General features: G+C 53.3%; 1 protein-coding gene across 7 annotated transcripts in view; it reads right to left on the bottom strand.

Moving 5' to 3' along the window:
* PRRC2B (proline rich coiled-coil 2B) overlaps nt 1-21,312 on the bottom strand; it is a 41,806-nt gene extending 20,494 nt beyond the window's left edge. For 4 of the 7 annotated variants that reach the window (XM_054174478.1, XM_054174483.1, XM_054174482.1 and 1 more), the window contains exons 1-12: nt 21,163-21,312; nt 8,339-8,506; nt 7,255-7,432; nt 6,930-7,032; nt 5,878-5,950; nt 4,390-4,533; nt 3,548-3,789; nt 2,615-2,736; nt 2,084-2,226; nt 1,415-1,505; nt 803-995; nt 116-431 (exon numbers count right to left, since the gene is read on the bottom strand). In XM_054174478.1, the coding sequence (XP_054030453.1) occupies nt 116-431; nt 803-995; nt 1,415-1,505; nt 2,084-2,226; nt 2,615-2,736; nt 3,548-3,789; nt 4,390-4,533; nt 5,878-5,950; nt 6,930-7,032; nt 7,255-7,432; nt 8,339-8,453 (1,720 nt within the window). In that variant the 5' untranslated portion in view covers nt 8,454-8,506; nt 21,163-21,312. Of the gene's footprint in view, nt 1-115; nt 432-802; nt 996-1,414; nt 1,506-2,083; nt 2,227-2,614; nt 2,737-3,547; nt 3,790-4,389; nt 4,534-5,877; nt 5,951-6,929; nt 7,033-7,254; nt 7,433-8,338; nt 8,507-21,114 lie in introns of all 7 variants that reach the window. The other 3 variants (XM_054174479.1, XM_054174480.1, XM_054174481.1) reach the window with 3 other exon arrangements.
* Between the last annotated feature and the right edge of the window lie 375 nt (nt 21,313-21,687).

Raw genomic sequence — 21,687 nt, 5'->3', positions numbered from 1 at the left:
AGCAGCTGAAGCACCCTCTGAAGGCTCCCTCCCAGGAACTCCCCCACACTTCAGGTAAGAGTTCAGCCTGGCAGCAGAGCAGCAGCTGCCGGGGGGGCAAGCAGTGTTTCTGTACCTCTGCGGAGAGCGTGGCTGCTCTCTTGCACAGCACTCTTCTCTGTGCTGGGGGGTCGTGGCTCCTCACTCTCTGTGTGTTTCTGGGTCTCCACACTCTTCTGAGCCAGTTTGCACTTCTGATCCAGCTGTTTCAGCTTGGCAGCGCAGGCTGCCAGCCGCTCCTCCCTGGCTCGCCGCTCCTCCTCCTCCCGTCGCCTCCTGGCTCTCTCCACAGCCTCGGAGATCTCAGAGTGCACAAACTTCTGTCTCAGTGGCACCTTCTCTTCTTTGTCCTCGAGGGACTGCTGTCTGAGAACACTTCCCAGGGCAGGTTTCTGCCAAAGGAAAACATGCCTCCATCAGCGTGACCCAAACGTCTCCTGCATCCTGAGCTTTGCAGCCCACGCTGAGAAAATCCCCTCCTGGCTGCCTGCCCTCCAACCTCATCCACACAAATCTCACTTCTGGTGGGGAATTAGTTACTGCTGTCTGCTTCAATAGCTCCATTTTCTCACTGTGACAACCCCACTGCTCTGGAGCAGCTTCCATTTCTTTTCTCTGGTGGGAGCACTACGCAGATGGATTTCTCTCCGGTTGGACATCAACGAAGAATTAAGAGCTTCACCAGCATCCCATTTTCAGTAGAACATCAAACTGGTCTCTTAAGGACAGTGATGTCCCAGCCAGCAGCAGGAGCCCAACCTACCTGGTATTCAGAGGCAGAGCTCCAGCCATTCAGCTTCCTGGGAGGCTGCTGTGCATCCTGCACCTTGCGGCCGGGCCGGGCCACGCCAGCTGAGTCGTTCCAATTCTTCCCTTCCTCCAGGGTGTGTTTGACATCTGCACTGTCTGCAGAGCTCAGAGACAGCTGCCTCTGCCTCTTGGGGTCCCAGTTGTTCCTGCCATATAAACCAGCTCTGTACTGCACTTGCAACTTGCCTCAAAATGCACTTGCAGCCTTACCAAATGACTAAGGCAACTGAGTGCAACAGAAAGGAGCCATCAAAACCACAAGACCCCACCAGAAGCAACACACTTTTCCTCCTGAAGTGCAAAGGGACTAAGAGCACTGCTGTGCAGCAGGAGAAAGGTGAGATACAGGAAGGAAGAAGAGGAAAAAAAGCCTGGCACATCATGGCACTCAGCTTCAGGATGCACACACATCCTGGAGGCCCGCTCAAAAAGTGGTCACTGGAATCAACAGAGTCATGGTGTGAGCCAGGGGGGTTGTGCCTCAGCAATTAGCTGTTTTGAAAGGCTCATGGCACTGGGGACTGGCATGGGAACAGCTGTAGGGGTAAATGCAGCCCCTTCTTACCACTTCTGCCGTCCGTCTTTAAGAGTTTCTTCCTCTTCCTCATCTTCACTAAACTTCAGTTTCTCAGAGTAATCCACTTCATCATGAATGCCTACAAAAGCAGGATTGGAGAAGGGATATGTCAGAGGCAGGAAACAGTTCCCCTGTCCTGATCAATCTCATGCATTACATCAGAGAACACACAGGCTTGGCATCAACTACTTAGAAAGCTAGATGTCCCCCAGAGCTACTGGAAATGATGTGAGTGGTGAGGACCCCCAGATGCTGAACAGCTGGCTGGTCCCAAAAGGGGCAGCACCCTGGGGATGTGGGGTTGCAAGAGAGGGGACAGCCACCAAGCTGGAGTGCAACTGGATCCTGCAAGCCATGACTAGAAAGGCAGGACTAATTCTTCCCAGCAGCCACACTGCTGTCATCCTGCTGTGTTTGGTGTTTTCAGAATTTAGGAGTCTTCAGATCCAGTTCCTTGAGCACATTGTGATGGAAGGATCAGAAGGATCCATTGTGTCATCATTTACACCAACAGCAATTTCTCAGCTCCAAAGGCCACCCTTTGCTCCCCTCCTCCTTCCTTCTGGGGCAGCAAAATGGAGCCACCAGAATATCCTGGCTGATCCACTCTTCAGGGAGGAGGAACCACTCTGAGGCAAGAGAATGGAAGCACTTTACCTGCCCATCCATCATCTGCATCAGTGTCCAGTTCATCCAGCCCCTTCAGGTTCTCTGCATTGATAATGGTTGGCCGAGGAGCTCTCTCCACCTGCTGCCGCAGCGGGCGTGCTGGGCGGGACAGGCCCAGCCTGTTCTCCTTCCTGCAGGCAACCAGGGGAAATGGTGACAAGCAGCAAAGAAAGGAACCTAGGGCTGAGGGTGTGACACCGGAATCAGTCCTTTGCTAGTGCCCACTAAGACACAAGGGCTCACAGGTTTCTCTCCCCGTCCAGTTTCTTTCCCTTGTCAACTTGGTCGCCACTCTCTAGGGCTTACAATCAGAGCTGCAACCCTTCCAGCCCTGGATCTCACACAGCTACTTCCCTGCTGCTCAGACACACAGCTCTCAGGCCTGCAATACTTCAGGTGGTGCTGGAGCATAGCACTGCTTCACCCACACGAGTGGATCCCTGGCCCAAATCCTTGCCTAGCTTATGGTCCATGTCATGCCCTGAACCTGCCCCTCGAGCGGGATGACGGCAGCCTTACCCATCCTGGTCGTTCATCTGGTACTGTCTGAAGGGCACCCGGGGCTCAAGCCGCAGCTGAGGAGCAGGGAAAGAGCCTCGGTCCAGGGGTGCAGGGGTCTCAGCTGGCTGTTGTGGACACATCTGGAACAAGGCAGAGCAGAACAGTCTGGCTTTTCTCCCTACCAGAGAAGGCTTGCCCACATTATGTTACAGCACAAGCAGTGTGGCCGCATCCACACAAAAGGAAATCAAACGTTTCACGTCTGGCTGTCTAGGGGCCATGTGCTGCTGGTGACCCTCTCCAGCAGGAGAGGGAAAGCAGCAGCTCCTCCTTGGCTGAGCAAGGCTGTGCCATGCCATCCTGGCATGAAAGGGCAAATGCACAACAGGGGGCCCCCAGCACAAGGAAGGACATGAAACTGTTGGAATGGGTCCAGAGGAGACCACAAAAATGATCAGAGGGCTGGGGAACCTCCCCTACACAGACAGGCTGAGAGAGCCTGTCCATCCTGGAGAAGAGAAGGCTCCAGGCAGAGCTTAGAGCAGCCTTCCTGAAGGGGCTCCAGGAGAGCTGGGGAGGGACTTTTGACAAGGGCTTGGAGTGACAGGACAAGGGGCAATGGCTTTGAGCTGGAAGAGGGGAGATCGAGACTGGAGATTAGCAAGAAATTCTTCAGAGTGAGGGCAGGGAGACACTGGGATAGGCTGCCCAGGGAGGTTGGGGATGTCCCCTCCCTGGAAGCATCCAAGGCCAAGTCAGAGGAGGCCCTGAGCAACCTGGGCTAGTGGGAGGTGTGCCTGCCCTTAGCAGAGTGTTGGAACTGGATGACCTTCAAGGCCCCTTCCAACCTAAAGCATTCTATGAATCACAGATCAAGAGAAGGATCCCAGAGCAAATTCGCACAGGTGATCTCACAGGGTCAAAAGCAGGTGAGGGAGGAGGACAACTTACAAAGGCAGGCAGCATGTCGTGGTAGGTAGGGGGTTGGTAGACGTTGCCCATGAACTGCGAGGCCCCTTTGCGGGCCGGCTGGGCTGGGCGCAGGGACGGCTCCTTGGGGTCGCTGGCGCTGCCCGAGGAGGGGGCCCCGTCTCCGGCGCTGCAGCTCTTGCTGCCCAGCTCGGCAGGGGAGGCGGCCAGAGATGTGGCAGAGGTTATGTTCCTCCCACCGCCCTCCCTCCAACTGGTGACATCTGGAAAGGAGGAACAGCTCTGTGAGCCCTGGGAAGTGCAGGCAGCTGCTCTGCTCGAGCCCCAATTACACTCAAAGCAGAGAACCACCAGGAACCAGCACAAAACGTCCCAATGTGTTTATTCTCCTAAGAGGCCAGCAGCAGCCATCACTAAGTAAAGTGAAGTGCACCAGTGGTGTCCTTATTCATCAATAAGCCTAAATTGCAACCAGCTCTGCTCGCCATCTCCAGCCCTTGCCCTGCAGAATTAAGGCCAATTAGATCAGGCACAAACACTCCAAGAGAAGCCACATTTCACCACCCACTCATTTCACTTGTGACTCCTCCAGCCCAGGGGGAAGGGACCTGCTGTGCAACATCACACAGCCAATTTTTATCCAGTGCTGCAGCAGATGACAGTCCACAACTGGCTCTCTGGACCACAGAACATCAGCCCTAGATGAGACTCTGCGGTCATCTGCTAAGCAGCTTGACATGCGAGCTCACAAAAGGATCGAGGGAAAGGCAAGGATGGAGTGTGATGCTCCTGTGAACTTCCCAGGGCACAGCCTATGGGACTCTGGGCTGGGCCAAGGCAGAAGGGGCCAATCCTTCACTTACTCTGGGGGCGGAGGCTTGGTCCTGGCCCATACGACGGATCTAAGGCGCCCTTTTCTTTGCCAACCTTGTCCTGCTCGCCAGCTGCTTTCAGCGTCGGAAATTCCTCGGGAGAGAAGGATAACAGTCGGCTTGAGGCCCTTGAACCTGTCAGACAAACAAGGGTGGGACTCAGAGGAGATCCTTCCACTCTTTCAACTCCCTTATGAGACCTCAGGAGATCTTTCCACTCTTTCAACTCCCTTAGGAGATCAGCCTGCAAATGCGTTCCCCTGCGAATCTGGGGCGCTCCAGCACGTTCAAGCCCAATCCCTACTGTAGCAGCACCTCAGCTGACATCCCCAACACCCTCAGACACTGCCACCACCACCACAACACATCCTCACCAGCACTCCCACACCCTGAGCTCAGGGTCTCTGCCTCACTTCTCACGTTCAACCAAGGCAGTGTGAACTTTCTCAGCTCCCAATTATTTCTGTGTGTACAAAATCGAGACTGAGGCAGAGCCATCAGCTCTGCACCACAGCCCACAGGCAACACCCTCTTAGCAAGGAGCTGACATTTCTACCCAGCCTCCTCCTGCTCAGGTCTCACTCTACCAGGGAAGCCTATGGTTAAGATTTCTGGGACATACCCCATGAATGACAGGATCACAGAATGGTCTGGGTTGGAAGGGACCTCCAAAAGTCATCCAGTCCAACCCCCTCCACAGTCAGCAGGGACATCCTCCACTAGATCAGGTTGCCCAGAGCCCTGCTGAGCCTCACCTTGAGTATCTGCAGGGATGGGCCCCCAGTCACCTCCCTGGGCAACCAGTTCCATTACTGCCCTACTAAACACTAGACAAAAACTGCTTTTTTGAGGCCTTACTTGGCTAATGCTTTTTTCAAAAGGGCAGTTCAGAGCTGCCATGTCAGAAAGGGAGCAGTGAGTACTGAAGACCTGACAGGAGGCTGTGTACAGCCTCTGAGCACCATCACTACAGCCTCACTTCTGACCACCTCACTAGGTGAAGCTCCCCACTAGCCATGGAGATGCTCACATTTCCAGTCTCTGGTGTCCCCTCTCCTCCTTTTCTTCTGAACCAAGCCCTCCCCTTTCCTGCTCTGTTTTCTGCACCTTCATTACACACTGCTCTGAGCTGATGAAAATGCTTAAGAGGAGGCAAATGTTTCCTTTCTCCTTCAAAACCTTCACCTCCTGGAACTCCCTGCTGCTTCCTAAGTGCCTGAACCATTCTGGTTGAAGTGGTGATGAGACACATTCTGTCCAAGCTGTGCTTTGCACTAGCAGACCTGAACTGATGCTGTTGCATCATTCCAGTCCACAGAGATGAAAAGGATGACTCACAGGATGGCCTCTCTGCACTGCAACCAAGACAGCAGTGTCCCATTCCACACCAGGGAAGGGAGGAAGAAAAAGAGTCCCTCTCACCTCATGCCTGCCTGCAAGAAGCCCACACTCAGCTCCATTTCTGTTTGTCATACTCACCACCTTCTTGTCCTGCTGGCTTTCCATTCAGCTGTGCCCATGACTTTGGTCCACCTGGCACTGAATTTGTACTCTGAAAACAAAAGAAAACACAAACCCTGCAGATTAGCCAAGTCTTGTGACTGCTTCATTTCCTGGCTGGCACCTGCCATGGTGCAAAGCTCTAGATCATCCAGATGTCACTGGATACCCACAGGTCTCCCTCTTCTTGCTGGGGCTAAAGTTAGCTGCTGCCCACTCCAGTGCACTACAATGCTACAGCAAAAATCCTCTTCCCTGCCCTGCCTCTTGGCTCTACTTGGCTCCCCTTCACCATCTCCTCAAACCATTCCTCTTGCTCTCCTTGCTCTAGTCAAGCTTTCCCTTTGTTCTGTTGCATTCTTCCAGATGGTCCCTCTTAAATCTTCTAGACCTGCTCCATGCTACAGCTCAGCTTAAGCTACCCTACTTCTTCAAGCATCAACCACTCCTCTCTTCAAAGCACAGCTCCTGCCCTGCTTTCCCTGAACCTCAAGGGCTGGGAAATTTTTTTAGGCTAAAAGTGCTGAACCCACAGCACAGAAGGAGCAGGTCTCTGCCCTCTCTGGGGAAGCTTTCTTACTTGCCAGTAGCATTTTCAGGTCCTGACTCTGGCTACTTCTCCCACATGACCAGATCTCTTCTTATCAAGTCTCATCAGGCTGGCAAGCAAGAGCTGGATCTGCTGTCACCAAGCGACACTTGAATTAGACCCAAAGTAAATTAGTTTAGAAGTGCTAACCAGCCATCCCACATTCCAGCCATTCCTTCTAGGTTGATGCTAGACTTTTTCTGCACACACTTGAAAGGTGCAGAGGTAAAGTGCACAGAGCTGTATTCTAAGTGCAGCCCAGCATTCCAGGGGCACAGGAACACAGGAGCCAGGACGATCAACTCCACAAGAATTATTGTACAGGAGCTGCTGGGTGAAGTGCAGGCTGCTGGCTCTCACTTGTGCAAGGCAAGGCAGGCAATTAAAGGAAACCCTCAAGCTGTGTGGGGCCAGGGGAGCAGGGTGGCAGTCACAGCCCTACCTCCTGACTGATTGACTGTGTCGGCTTCTGCAAATTGGAGACAGATTTCTGCAAACCCTGCTGCGGCAGCGACTCCTGCAGCTGTGCAGCCGCTGCACTGGAACTGAAAGAGAGACAGCAGAGGTGAGATCAAAGGGGAAGGGGGGCAAGGAAACAGACAAACTACCCCAGCAACAGAGCAGCTGCTGAAAGACCAAGCTAAGAGCGGACCTACGCCGGCACGGGCAACGCTGGACTGATCACTGCAGGCTCCGACGCATAGCACAGCAGTGACTAACTGCTGCCTCTTGGCTGACAGCAGCTAGCAAGGAGTGGTTCTACCAACCTCTTTTGGTCTGGCTGATCCTGCTTGTTTGCCCATCCTGTACCGTCCTTGGGTACTATAATGATGTTGGGGTCGTTTCCTTTGTTCTCAGACTTCAAGCTAGGCAAGTTTGCAGGGGGTGGCATGCGCCGGGCAGCAGCAACTTTCCCAAGACTCTGTAAGCCATGTCTAGGAATAACTGATGCAAGAGAAACAAAGGCAGGTCACAGAGGGCTCCATCCTGCTAGGTAACAGAAGCCACTCACTGCTATGCCAGCACACAGGTCACTGCCCACAGGGCCCAGGTGAAGCAGCAGCTGGCTGCTGCAGCGGTTGGCTCACAGGCAGCCTCCTGCGACAGGAGGGAAGGAGGAAGAATTCTCCTTCACAGAAAAGGCTCACAGGGTCTTTTAACACCCATGCAGATTCTCCTCTAGGGTTTCTCAATGAGAAACAGCAGCATCCTCTGACAGCCTGGGGCCAAGGCCACCCAACCCCATGCCTCTGCAGACACCCTGGCAACCTGGTGCTTGTGTTTGGGAGTCCTGAGGTCTGGATTCCCCCAGATGGACTCAGCAGGTCACACTTCAGATGATGGTTTGTCTCATTTGGTTTCTTTACTCCCACACCAACTCCAGAACTAATCCAGGCAATGCTTCCACCTTTTGCCCTTTTGCTTTTTTTAACCCCACCGTTTACTTTTGGTTCTCAGGCTCTTCCTTAGAGGCCTTCAGCCCTCGACTCTCTCCTCACACAAGGTCTGACCAACTTAAGGCACTTCAGTCGGCCTAACTGCCCTCTCTTGCTGCAGCCTAAGGCCCTGGTAAGGCTTTCACTCAAGTCTGCAGCCCGATTGCTTTGCAGTAAGGCCACAGGCTAAATAGAAGGGCCAGCAGCCTCCCAGCTGCTTTGCTGTTACTCCTCCACATCTCTACAGTACCAGCAGCACAAAGAACCAGAGGCATTTTCCTCCAGCTCCTAATGAAACACAGGCTGAGACAGCAGCACGGAGAGCATCCTGCCCCCAGGGCCAAGCACCGCAGCCGGCTCCGCGACACCGCTCTTGGCAGACACCAAAAGGGAGGTTTCTGGAGGTGCTCCTTACCTGTAGTTCTGATAGCTTCTATTGACTTTCCTTTATACTTATCAAACAGGCTGAGAGTCGAGTACTTGCTTTTCCCATCCTTTCCCTTGGTTATTTGCCCCAAACGATCGGACATTGCGATGAAATGTCATCTAGTAAGGAAATTGCTCTGCGCCGCTCCCGATCTGCCTTTGAACGAGAGAACCAGGGGAAGGCCATCAGGAGGATTACTGAGCCACAGGCAAGTGAAAACACACACACACACCTGCCAGAGCTGCAGCTGCTCAGTGAGCAGAACCACCAAGCTACAAGGGTTCAACGCCCTCCTCTTCAGCCCCAAGAGTCACACAACCGGCAGCGTTGGAAGGGACCTCAAGGATCATCTGGTTCCAGCCACCCTGCCAGGGCTTTCCTCTAGATCTGGTTGCCCAGAGCCACATCCAGCCTGGCCTTAAAAGCTTCCAGGGATGGGGCTTCCACCACCTCTCTGGGCAACCTGTGCCAGTGTCTCACCACCCTTACGGTGAAGAACTTCTTCCTAACCTCCAATCTAATCTACCCTCCTCTAGCTTGGATCCATTCCCCCCCAGTCCTATCACTCCCTGACACCCTCAAAAGTCCCTCCCCAGCTTTCTTGCAGCCCCCTTCAGATACTGGAAGGCCACAGTAAGGTCTCCTCAGAGCCTTCTCTTCTCCAAACTGAACCACCCCAACTCTCTCAGCCTACAAGAAGCTTGTGGGATTTAAGGCTCATCAGCTGAGCAAAAAGAACTGCAGAAACATCTCACCACAGCCTTTTTTCCCTGCCATTCCAGGGCTAAAGAGACGATGACCTGAGAGGTCTTTCCCAACCTTAATGATTCTATGACTCCTGAAGTATGAGAATACAAGAGAGGGTGGTCCACACAGCCCTTGATTTAAAGAGCAAGTCCAACAACGAGCAGCTATGCAGAAGGGTTTCTAAACACAAGCAGTGCATCTTACACCCTGCTGGGCTGCAGCCCTGGGATCCTCACTGCAGCACTGCAAGCCAGGTTTGTGATGGTTTGCATTATGGTTCCACACTGGCCACACTTAATGACAGCTAATGCAGCAGCAATTAATGCTCTGAAAGCATCACCTGAAGGCAACAGAATTACTTCTTTGCATTTCCTTTTCCCATCTGCTGGCCAGAGAGAGGTAGGGAGTCCAGCAAAACTGCTCCAGTCAAATAGGTTCAGGCTCTTGACCCTGTGGGCTCAGCAGATCTGCTGTCAATCCTGAAGACACTTTATGAAGAAGGATTACAGGTCTGGCACCCTCAAGACCATTTCCAGCTATAAACACACTCTTCACAATGGCTCTGCTTTGCTAATTGCTCACCCTGATCTTTGCTGGCACGACTTGCTGTGAGGAACAACCTTCTTTACTGTCACATTTTGGCTCCTGGAGCCCAGGACAGGCCTGAAACTGGGGGAATGCACAGACTGCAGGTCAGCCTCGAAGTCAAAAATAAACTTTGCTTCCTTTCAACAGACCTTTCCTTTCTTCAAGCATAACTCTCTGTTCTAAATGTTCTCAAATCTAAGAGCTTAACCTAACCTTTTCACATGGAATTTAGATTTCCAGATTTCTTGTTGTAAAGCCTCCACTTCAAGCCTAAAACTGCTGGCAGAATTATTACACCATCTGCTAGGTCCTGTCTTAGGGTGGCAACTATGCTGGAGTAACAAAATGCTGTATAAATTGGACCTTCCCACCCTTCACCCTTCCTGAAATGCATCCAGCACGTTTCAAAGGCAGTCAGAAATCACTTCACTCTGCCTGAAAGAAATAACATCTGAGCAGAGGCTCTTCTACCTTCCAGCAATGCCTTATCAGACGTGATGATCTCCAGGTAAGAGGATTAGTCCATCACACATCACGTGCTTTATTTTGTACACACCACACGCTGGACACAGCCAGGTTGAGAGTGTCCTGCCATCTGCAACTAGCTGAGCAAAAGCCATCTGAAGGCTGCTGCCAGGGGGGTAAGATTCTGACCAATAAACCTGGTACCATGCAGTGAGCTCTTGGATGGCAGGGTTTACATCAGGGCTGGCAGGAGCAAGAAGCTGAGGACTGTGTGTGCTGGGCAGTGAGGGTCAGGGACGGAGGAAGAAAAGCATTTTCTGTCACTCAGCAACAGCATCCTTGGGATGCTCAGGAGGAACCCCTTGCAGCCACCACTGCTGGGCCATCAGGAAGGCTGGAGGAGGCCACAGGGCTGGCTGGCATTCTTGAGGAGCCTTTTCCTGCAGAGAAGCAAACAGGTCTTTGCCCCCAGTCTGGCTCAGTCTTTGCTCAGATGGCCACCACGTGCCAAAGAAAACAGTTGCCTCCATGCTTGTCCATTTCCCTGCATTTTATTAGTAGGGCAAACATAAAAGAGATAGGGAGAAGAAAAAACCCTCATTAGCAGAGACTTGGCAGGAAAGCAGAAGCCAGGCTGAGAGAACAATGACCTGTTTGAACTGGCAGAGTCGTGGGGAGCCCTGGACCAGAGCAAAGAGCAGAGGGAGCTGCACGCCAGCCCTCAGCTGCCCTGGAGAGAGCAGTCACCTGCTCTGAAGAGGTACCTGGAGCCTTGCAGAGAGAGCCTGGCCCAGGGTCAATCCTGACCATGCCAGTCCACTACCAACCTCACAAAGTCCCAAGCAATAAAATCCACTTTGAGGTTTAGAAAAGTCCAACGAGACAAAATTAGAAGGCATTAGGAAAAAACCAAACCAAAGCAAAAACCCAACCAAATAAAACAACTACAAACGAAAAACAACCACCAAAAAATGCCCAAACAAAGCAACCTACCACAGCAGGTCCAGGAGGCAGCAGAAAATCCCCAAGTTCCTCAAAGGCAGCATGCAAACAGCACACAGGGTAATGCTGCCAAAGAGAAACCCTGACAACCAGTTATGTAACTGGGTCTCAGCTGCCTCTTGATTACATCTTATATCATTAAAAGGATGCAGGAGGAATAAACAACCACTTCAGGGCAGAGGAGCTGGGGACAGGCCGGGCTGCAGCCCCTTGCCATACTCTCTGGGACAGCCACCACTGCTGTCTGCATAAACGCAGTTTTACTTTGAACTCCTTCCACACTTGGGAGCTGAGAAGGTGAAGCACAGCTTTGTTTGCGTGTTGTGTGTGCTCCAAAAAGGAAAACAAGTCCATGGAGAGGTGAGGCAATTCCCACAGGGTCACTGTGCAGAGGCTGCTGAGCCAAGCCAGAGCTGTCCCAAGGCAGGGCCTCGCTGCCTGTCTCTCCTGACAGCAGCCAGCTGCAGATCCGAATTGGTCCCCGAGTGTGACTGGCCATAGAGACCACTCAGCACCCAGATCACCCACAGCATCTCTGAGAGGCCACAGGGGCTCCCAAGGCTGTCACAACACTGGGCTATTCTCCCCATCACACAGAGTCATAGAATACTTTGGGTTGGAAGAGACCTTAAGGATCAGCCAACTCTCTGGCTTCACAGAGGTGTCTGGATGAAGGTTCACTATCAGGTTTAGCATGGAGCTTAGCTCTTTCTGTTCTCAGCACATGCAGCACCTCCTGTGATAACCTGCTCTAGCCAGAGATGTCCCTGCCCATGACAGGGGGCTTGGAAGTAGATGATCTTGGAGGTCTCCTCCAACCCAAACCATTTTACAACTATGATATTCAGGGACAGCACTGGAGTGGAAAACACCAAGTCTCAGAGGGCTCTGGAAATTCTGCGGTCTGACTAGTGACCCTAGAAAACAACTGCACCAGAATCACTTCCTGGGCAGAGAGCTCTGCTGCCCGGGTGTCTTCATGCTCACAGCATGGTGCCCTGGAGCTTATGTTGAGCTCTACCCCCAGCAACTGCATTTCAAAGGGATACATTCCGATCCAGGGAGCAACAGTGGCAAGTTTAAGTGCCAGAGCATGCAAGTCCTTGAGCTACAGCAGGGATGTACCAAGCAGGGAGCCTGTCCTGCACCAAGAGCCACATGAACACCTGAAGTTACTGGCACTGTTTATCTAGAAACCCCCCAGCTGAAACTGCAGCCAAAGGGGGAGAGACTCCTGATAAAGGGGATTGTCTGCAAAGCCCTTTGTAAATCCATGTAGGAAAGGGGCTGGTGTTTTACTCACCAGGTTTTGATGGAGCTGGAAGGTAGCCAGCCTTAATTTCCCAGGGCAAACAGATGTATGGAAGCTAACACACAGAGGAGGAAATCACTGCAGCCACTCGCACCCCGCTGAGCACAATCGCTTGGGCAGAGGGCCCAAGACCACTGCAGCCCTTCGCTGGCTCCCCAGCAGCGGCCAAACACAAATGGAAGCAACAGGATGGAGATTAAGAGGGAAGAGGCTTTTCTGCAGAAGCAGGGAGATTTCTGACCTGCAATTTTGCACAGATTGATCAGAAACTCACTGGCTGCAAGAGCTGAGCTTTCAGAAACAAGCATTCTCTGAAGCCACTGCTGGGCTGGAATCTGCTGTGGTCGCTGCTGGTAATGTGAAACCTTTGAAGAACCAGAGCATTGTCTCACAGAAGATTAGTGATGTTGACTCTGCTTTAAATACACACAGTCAATTCTGCTGGTACTTCTCATAGCTAAACATCTGTCAACAGGGAGATAACACTGCTCCTGGAACGTGTCCCACCAAGAATCACCTAGTTGTGAAACAGCCACCACCTGCCTCAGCGATGAGAGACGCCACTGGCTGCCCTTGGACGAGCTTTGCTGGAACACTGTGCCCAGCTGCCATGGGGGCTTGGTGCCAGATCCATGCATATCCCTCCAGAACCCTGCCAGGGCCCAGGCAGGGATCAGCCTAGCAGGCAAGGGACCAGATGAACATTCAGGAGCAACAGGAGAGTATCAGCATCCAAGCACGAAGTCAACAGGATGAATGCAGAAGAGCTGTGCAGCAGGCACAGCTTGCAGCGTGAGCCCAGGCCACGAGAAGCCACTTGCTGTCCTTCTACTGCATTGTTGTCAGAGGGAGATGCCAAGAGATTTGTTGGTGCCCCTGAGAAAGGGCCTGCTGAGATCCTGCATGTGGCACCAGATGAGGAAGGGTGAAGACAAGACATGCTCCATAGCCAAGGACTCTCCTTGCTTAGCCAACAGCTGCATTTGGCAGCAGCAGTTCTGATAATTCTGCAGCTCCCATGGATCTTGTCTGCTTGTGAAAACAGGGACCAGGATCACATCTGCCACGACTGACTGCAGAGGTGTGCTGTTAGCTGAGCAATACTGCTGGAGGCTGTCTGCCAGGAGACTTGCCTGCTGGCCAGCCCCATCATCAGGCCTCTCTAAGCCAAGCCACCTTGCACTGGAGTCATGCAGGTCCACGAAGAGGAGAGGCAGAGTCTTCTGGAGAGCATTACCTGTCACTAACTCTGGTGTGGAGCTCTAGAGGCAGCAGAGATAATGCATGACAAGAGGGAGGTCAGAAAAGGCAAGTCCCTTAAGATGATCTGACCTCATTTTCCCTGCTCTCTTCACCAAGCTCACCTGCTGCCCTCTCTTAGAAACGTTCTAACAGGCTGGGAATCAGCACTACTGCCACCAGAGCACTGCACCGCTCTGCATCGTCACCATCTCACGCCTGGCCTGTAACACAGGGAGGCCTCACCTCTGCTGAACAGCCTTCCCAGTGCTGGGAAGGCAGGCAGAGAAAGGCAGCCAGGAAGAGTGGATTTGTAACACTGCAGAAGAGAGAAAGCAACCTGGAGAAGAGCTCCACCATAGTTACACAAAGGCAGTACTGAGTTCTGTGGTCCTGCTGTAGGGACTGGACAGACACACCCTGGAAAGGAGCTCTGACCTCCAGTGAGGATGCAGATGAAGATACAACACCCTGCTCCCTCAGTGCCCGAGGAGCAAGGAGGCTGATCACAGGCAAGCAATTTCAATCCAAATACAGAAGAAATCCCTGGCATTACTGCTCTGTTGGCAAAACCTGTTCAGAAAGCTCCTGGCAACATCCAGCTGAACTGCAAGGTAAACTGGGCACGGAGGTATCCAAGCAACAAAAAGAAGACTGCAAAGAGCTGGTAGGGATCTCCTGAGAGGTAACAGGGTCAGAACTGCCAGCCCTATTTCACAGGCTGGGTAACCAAAGAGAAACACTATGCCTAAGGGACACCGTGGGCAGTGTCAGAGGTCCCAGAGCTCAGGTTTCTGCCCCAGCCACAAGAATCTGCACTCCTAAGGCCCCCAGAGAAAACGCAGCCCTTGAACACAGACCCAGCTGCAAAGACGACACATGAGGAGGGAATGCATTGCAGCAGCTCCTGACACGGCTGAACAACCTCTTCCAGAGGCAGTTCTGCATCTGCTGGCACAGAGAATGGACCAAATCCTGCCCACTGCTCCAGAGGAACCCACAGCTTTTATAGCAAACAAGCAGAGAGGAAATCAGAGATGTCACAGCTCCAAGAGATGACATCAGAGCAAAGCTGGCAGTCTTCAGGGTTAACAGTTCTTTTTTCCAGGAACAGACAGAGCTCTTTCCACACAAATGCCACCAGCTGTTAGAATAAGCAGTTCTGTTCCCTCTGCAGTCTCAGGCTCCCTCTGGAATGGGCAGGTGGGTGTTTACCTTGTGCTGATGAGCCTCACTACCTGCTCTGGGCTTTGCTAACACCCCTCCATTCCCAGGCTGGCTGCTCAGCACCCCAGCTCCCACTCAGGTTATGCATAAAAGGTTCTCTTTATGATGAGAAAGATTAGAGATAAAACCCAAGGGAGCAGGCTGCCCAGGGAGGCTGTGGAGTCTCTTTCTCTGAAGAGATTCCAAACCCACCCCTGCTTTAGCAGTGGGGATGGACTAGATGATCTTCAAGAGGTCCCTCCCAGTACCCACTACGCTGGGATTGTGTGATAGTAACCAGCAGGCAGTCAATGCCAGTCCCTTACTGCACACACGAGGAAGGGTTCTTGTCCATCCCCACCAAGCAGATCCCTGAAGTCCAGTTTCTCCCCAAAATGCTGACAGCAGCTCCTCTGGCAGGCACCTCTAGAGCCAGACAGGCCAGCAGACACTCTGGAGGGTACAAAGCTGCCCTGGCAAGAGCTGAGCAGGTCTCTCTCCATCAGGTTTCTCCCATTTCTCACAGCCAGCAGGAGCGATGCAGCCGGTTCAAACCATTAACAAGATGACACAAGCGGTTCAGGCAGGCCTGCAGTTCAGAAACACTGCAGATGCTGGAGCTTCCAAGAAGTACAGCTCCAGGTTCCCCAGTCTGAACAGCACCAGGGCAATGCAGCACTGCACAGCAGCTCCTCCGAGGGGAGAGCTCTTCACAGGAGCCATTTCGCCTACAAACGAACGCCGAGGAAGCCAACAGCAATCCGATGGGGAAAGGACACAGGCAGAGGGTGGGAAGAAAGCACTTTACATGCAGAGCAGTGCAGTCCTCTGAAGAAAGGAGCTTTAGGTATCTTTAGGTAGCTGTGGCTTTTCTGGAGAGCTAAGCAGCTTGGACTGTGCACTGGACATCTGGACTATGCCAAGCCAGACAGGAAGTGAAAACACTTCACAGATGCTTGAATTTGCATAGATATTTGCAGGGCACAGCTGACAAGGTGTGGGAGCCTCACCTCTTCTACTTTCCAGATAGGAAAATGACACCACAGAACTCTGCTGCTGAGCTGAACAGCAAAGCAAGAAGAGACCTTTCAGCTCCCACGTTGTGGGGCTGGAACCCACCCCTCTGAATCCCACTGTCTTCCCACCGCTGTGGGGCCAGCAGCAGCACAAAGCCCTGCTCCAGAGCAGGTCTGGAGGATCAGCTCTGCGTGCTGGGGTAGGGAACACTGCCAACACCTCCCAAATGATCCACCCCATACCCAGCTCTCACTGCAACAGAGCACAGGCACTGCTAAAGGCGACGCCGCGCTCAGACGCAGAGTTCTGACACCACACCACCCAGATCTCGTGAACCTGCTCCTAAATGGTGGCCTGTGAGGTTTAACTGCTGGGTGGGAGTTTAACCCTTTGGTTCTGTCAGGAGAGAGAGAAACCCATACTTCACACTAGTGCAGCCACGAAGAAGTGCTTCTTGAGCATGTCTCCACTCACTCCCCTGCCTGCTTCGCAGCCCACTCCACACTCTGAACAAGAGCACTCGAGGCTTTTGTACTGGCTCCCAGCCCACATACAGGTAGGAAGAGCTCAAGAACCTACCCCACTGCAGAACACTTCCAAAAAAATCACTGCATTCCCACACAAGAAGTGCCTGGGGGAGGCAAAGTCCCAAAGCAAGCTCTTCAAACCCATCCCTATTCATTCCTTGCAGCACCATCACTACATTTTGTCTGAACTGCCTCAGCAGCTACCCCTGAAGGATTCCTGCACCAAACCTCTTCCATCGAGGTGCTAAGTGCAAATGCTCCATAGTTGACCCCCTTGAAGTGCTGCTCACATGAATCCAAAGGCCATTGAGGGTGCTCCCAACCTGAAGCCCTGTGGACATGTGAAGCACTCCAGTCCTCTTGGTCAGATCTCAGGGTGCTGTTAGCCAGCCCCCAGTGTCTTCCCGGTATTATTCCTGTATTTCTTTGCTCACCTTCAGCTCCTCTTCCACTTCTGCATGTTTCAGATCTCTTCCCTTTCACTAAAGTGACAATTGTTTTCACCATCCCTCCACAAATCAATACCCATAGTCTCCTGAAGATGTGACAGTGAGTTCCTCTGTCCCTTCTGCTCCACCAGCGCTTCAGAACCAAACTCCCAACACTGCATTTTGGCCCTAAGTACAAGGAGCCCTGCAAAAATGTACACACACTTTTTAACATCTCAGGACCACCTTCTGTCCTGACAGATCCCACATCCCTGCAAGCCAAGCAGCTTCACAACCAACCAGCATCACAGGTACATAAAGAACAACCCAGGCCTGACGGACCAGCCTCCAGTTCACCTTTATTATGGTCCCAATGCTCCCAGACCAAAGAGAGAGCAGGATTTACAGCTACACAGACCTGAAGAGTTTTGCTCCAGAATCAATGGCTCCTAAGCTCCAAGCTGTCAGTTACTTCTGCAAAGGAAGCTCAAGCACACACAGAGAACATCCTGACCGCCACAAGACACCAACTAAAAGCGAGCCCCAGCTACAACACAGTGAAGACCATACTGCAGCCTCCTGCTTTAGCTTCTTTTTTCCCCTCCTGTGGCAAAGAACAACTCTTCAACCAAACCAGATGGGGTCTGCACCTATCTCCAAAATCCCCTTCAGAAGGTGCTTTCCAGGAGCACCCTGTTATGACTTCCATATCAACATCACCTAATTTCAGCAGTTAGGAGAGCTGTACCTGCCCAGCCTTCACCTGCTCACCGTGCTTTGACCTCCTGCTCTGCTCCCTAACAGATTCACCTTTCTATTTCTCCTGTGCAAAATGCCAACCTACCGATAAGGAGCTGTGAAATTATTGACCTATGAGGAGAATGAGTCAGTGCCACATGAAAAACTGAACCCACTTGCACAGCACCATCAGCTGAAGAGCAAGGTCTGATACCCAGACAAAACACTCACTGCCAGGCTGCAGAATGAGAAATACAGAAGAGAGGAGGAGGGGTGACCAGAAGGGTCCAGCCCTTGGCTGAACCCTCTCCTTCCCTCCCCCTCTTAAAGCTACCAGCCTGTACTCACTAAGTTCCTCCTCTGCTTATGGCTTCTGTTCCTACAAGGAAATACACAAGTGGAAATGCCACTACAGTCAAGCCTCTTTGGACAGATTATCATCATAAAAGGAGAAAGAAAATGGCTTACTGCTATTTCCTGTGCAGCAGCACTTAAGAGCTAGCCCAGCTCATCCTTCAGCACCTGCACTTACAACAAATGCCTTGAGGAACCAACACTCTGGAACCTCAGGCAGGTAACACTGTCATGGATCATCTACCTGACTGTTGCAGAAGGCTGGTACAGCACCACAGCCCTGATTTTGCCCAGCTGCACCTCAGATGGGATACCTGCAGGAGGAGAAGGATGTGGTACAGGAATCCAAGAGCATCAGTGGCACACACACCAGGGCTGAGGGCTGTCTGCCTTTGTAGCATCACTCACTCAGGTACCAGGGCACGCTGTGTCAGGCATAAGGCAAACACAGACTCCACTGCCACCCCTACTTTTAGAAGGTTCAAGGAAATGAGCCTTTGAAGTTGGGTTTTGCACCAAGCTTTAATAAAAGGCTTTATTACAATGTCACTATAAAGTGAAATCATGTTAATAAAAATCCTTCAGGAACATTACTCACATTTATTAAGACTAAAACACTCTGAAACCCTGCATCTCCTTCCCAGCATTTGTATGGATTATTGACTTACTTTCCCAGCTTCAGCCACTTGGCCAAGTTTCCCTTCTCAGCTCTCATGCCCACACAGTAAGAAAAAAGCTCCCAGGTCATCCCAAAATGCACTGTAAGCCCACTTAAAAATCCTCCAGGGAAAGCAAGGCACCAAGGCACTGTGTAATGACAGCTTTGGAAACCTCTCTGCAAAACTCATGATTTACTCCTTTATTTTAAGGAGAGGTATCTGCTCCAGTCATCTAGAAATATTTTTCTTAGTGAAGACTGCTGAAAGCATCCTAGAAGGAGTGACAGTTGGTGTGCTCCAGCCGTGCAGCAGAGCACACACAGACAAACAAATAAAGGAATCAACTTAGCTTCAACGTAGCTATCAAATTAGGCACAAACCCAAACCCCAGCTAACAGCAGATGTGCTCACACTGGCTGCAGGGAACGTGTCATTTAGCAACAACAACAAAAAAACCCAACCCAACACCAACCCCAAAAACAACAAACCAGAAATCTCAGCCAGGATTTGGCTGATTTTTAATTGGAACTTTTTTTTTTTTTTGCTGTGAGGAAAGAAAGAAAGAAAGAAAGAAAGAAAGATGAGATCATCTCAAAGAGGTGATATGGGAAAGGTCTTCTCCATCACACCCCAAAAGAGATTCTGCTAACTGGCAAGAAGCACCTCTCGGGCTACAGGTCCTGAAAGGTGCAGCCCTTGAGCCCACACAGATCTCAGATGTGGCTGCTGGTAAAACCCAGGCCCACCTACGATGCCTCAAATGGAGCGAAAATGCAGGTAGATATTCCAACTTTTCAGACAGAAATCGTGCCCAAACCATTGGCATTTCCATCCTCTCCTTAAATTCCACCTTCACAATGCAGTCCTCCCTCCTCCTCATCTCTTCCAGGTGCCTATTCCCCAGTCCACCTGTCCACAGAAAGAGCCTTTAGGACACTGGGGTGTAACTACCTCAGTGCCAAGCAAAGGTGGAAAAAGCTGGTCCAAAAGTAACACCTTTGCCAGCTTACAGCTGAAAAGCTGCTCCTTAGGAGCCAATTCCCCAAACTTGGGCTCTCCAAGGCAGGGACCAGCTATTTGTATACCAGGAAAGGGCTCATCCCAGGGGAGGCCCCATCTGCACCTGCAAGACAAGGCTTAATGCAAACAAAACTTCCACTCTGAGCCCTGATTCAGCCCTGGAAGGGGCAGGATGCCCTCCACACAAGCAGGCTAGAGCAGACGATGTAGACACTGCTGCGTGCTCACACTCCATACCTGCTCCGAACACAATTATTCAAGTCCTAAAGGTTGATGTTTATTGTATCTTATCACCCGGAACACCAGTAACATCAATATACAAATATTTGAGGAGTTGATACTCAAAGGAGTATCTCGCCCTCGGCACGTTCGGGAGGCAGAAACAAAACAAAACAACTTCGCTGACAAAACCCACAACTCCCAGCTCGTTCAAACCTCTTTCACCAGCTCCGACTCTGGGGATCTGGTAGGGGCGGGGGGGAGTTGTTGTTTGGAACCAGCCGAACGAAAAATCCCCTCCCTCGCTCCCAACCAGCGCCACTAAACAAACCACCCCCGCCGCACAGCACATGTGTCCCCGAGACCCGCAGTGGGGTTTCCCCCAGCTTCGCAGCACATCTGCTCCCACTCCAGAGATGAAAAACTCCCTTTTTAAACCCAATAAACCCATCTTTTCCAACCTACCGAACAGGCTCGCCCAGCACCGAAGCACGCAAAGCCTCCATCCTCGCTTCGGCAGCTGCCCCGCACGCCCCCCCGCCCCCGAGCCGCAACTGAGCCCTCGGCCTCAGCGAGCCTTTTGTAGGCTCCGGCACAATAACAAACCGGCCGAGCCTTCTGGATGCCGCCCCCCACACACACCCCCCGTGTTTTGCTGAGACACACACACACGGCGCGACGAAAATATCTTTGTGTCACACTCCAGACGGGGAGGAAAAACAACCTGCCTCTGCGGCGGGGACCCCCTGCCAGCGCCCCCCTCGCCCCCGGCCCCCCGCTGCACCCCGCCGGGGAGCGGGGCGGCTGGAGGAGGGGAACGCAGCCCCGCAGCACACAGGGACAGCCGCAGCCAGCGGGGCCTGCCCGCGGCCCGGGGGCAGGAGCCTGGGCAACGGGCCCCGAGAACGGGCGATCCCCCCCCGCCCCGGGCCTCGCCGCGGCCCTCACAGGAGATGGGCCCGGGGCCGCCCCGACCGGGCCCCACGGCTGCCGCTGGCGCCTTCATCCCCGTGCGGGGGGTGTGCTGGGGGGGGACTGGGGTCGCACGATAAACACAGGCCCGAGGTGAGGGGTCGCCCCCACCGCCGCCAGGTCCCTGGCCCGGGGGACCCGCCCGGGCCGAGCCGAGCCGGCTGGCCGCGGGGTGCCGCAGCCGTTGGCTCCGGCTCCATTTTAGCGCTGCCTCGTCCCACCTTCCCTCTCCCTCCCCTTCCTCCTCCTCCTCCCCCCCGGCCCCACTCACCGCCCCAAATATCCGCGGCCGCCGCCGCCGCCGGCCCCCGATACCCACCTGTGGTGGTGGTGGGGAGCCGGGAGTGCCTGGGAAGCCGGTTGCGGAGGGGCGATGAGCTCGGGGCGCGGCGGATGGCGGCGGATTGCGCGGCGGCGGCGGCGGCGGGCTGCGGGGCGATCCGGGTTCTCGCTGCCGCTGCCTCCTCCTCCTCCCCCGGCCCGGCCTGTCAATCCCGCGCGGCCGCCCTCCGCACAGCGCCGCCTGCAGGGCCCCGCCGGCGCCGCAGGGGCGGCCCAAGATGGAGGAGGGAGACGCAGAGGGGGTGCGGAGGGGCGAAGCAGGGCGAAAGGGGCAGAGCCGCGGAGATGGCGGCTGCGGCACCTCTCTGCACCCACACAGACCTAGCCAGCCCCAAAGCGCTGAGTTCTGGCGGAGCTCCCAGCCGCTCACGAAGGCAGGTGGAGGGCAAGGGGGCAACGAAGCCGTCAAACACACCCCGACCCCTGTCAAGCCCCCGAGGTGCTGCTGAAGGAGACTCTGAGCTCATCCAGGTGATGAGGTTCGTCCCCCTACAGCCTCCCC

Source organism: Dryobates pubescens, chromosome 29 (assembly GCF_014839835.1).
Source record: "Dryobates pubescens isolate bDryPub1 chromosome 29, bDryPub1.pri, whole genome shotgun sequence".
Taxonomy (NCBI): Eukaryota; Metazoa; Chordata; class Aves; order Piciformes; family Picidae; genus Dryobates; species Dryobates pubescens.
Note: the sequence above shows the minus strand (reverse complement) of the source record. Positions and strands in the feature narration are given on the sequence as shown.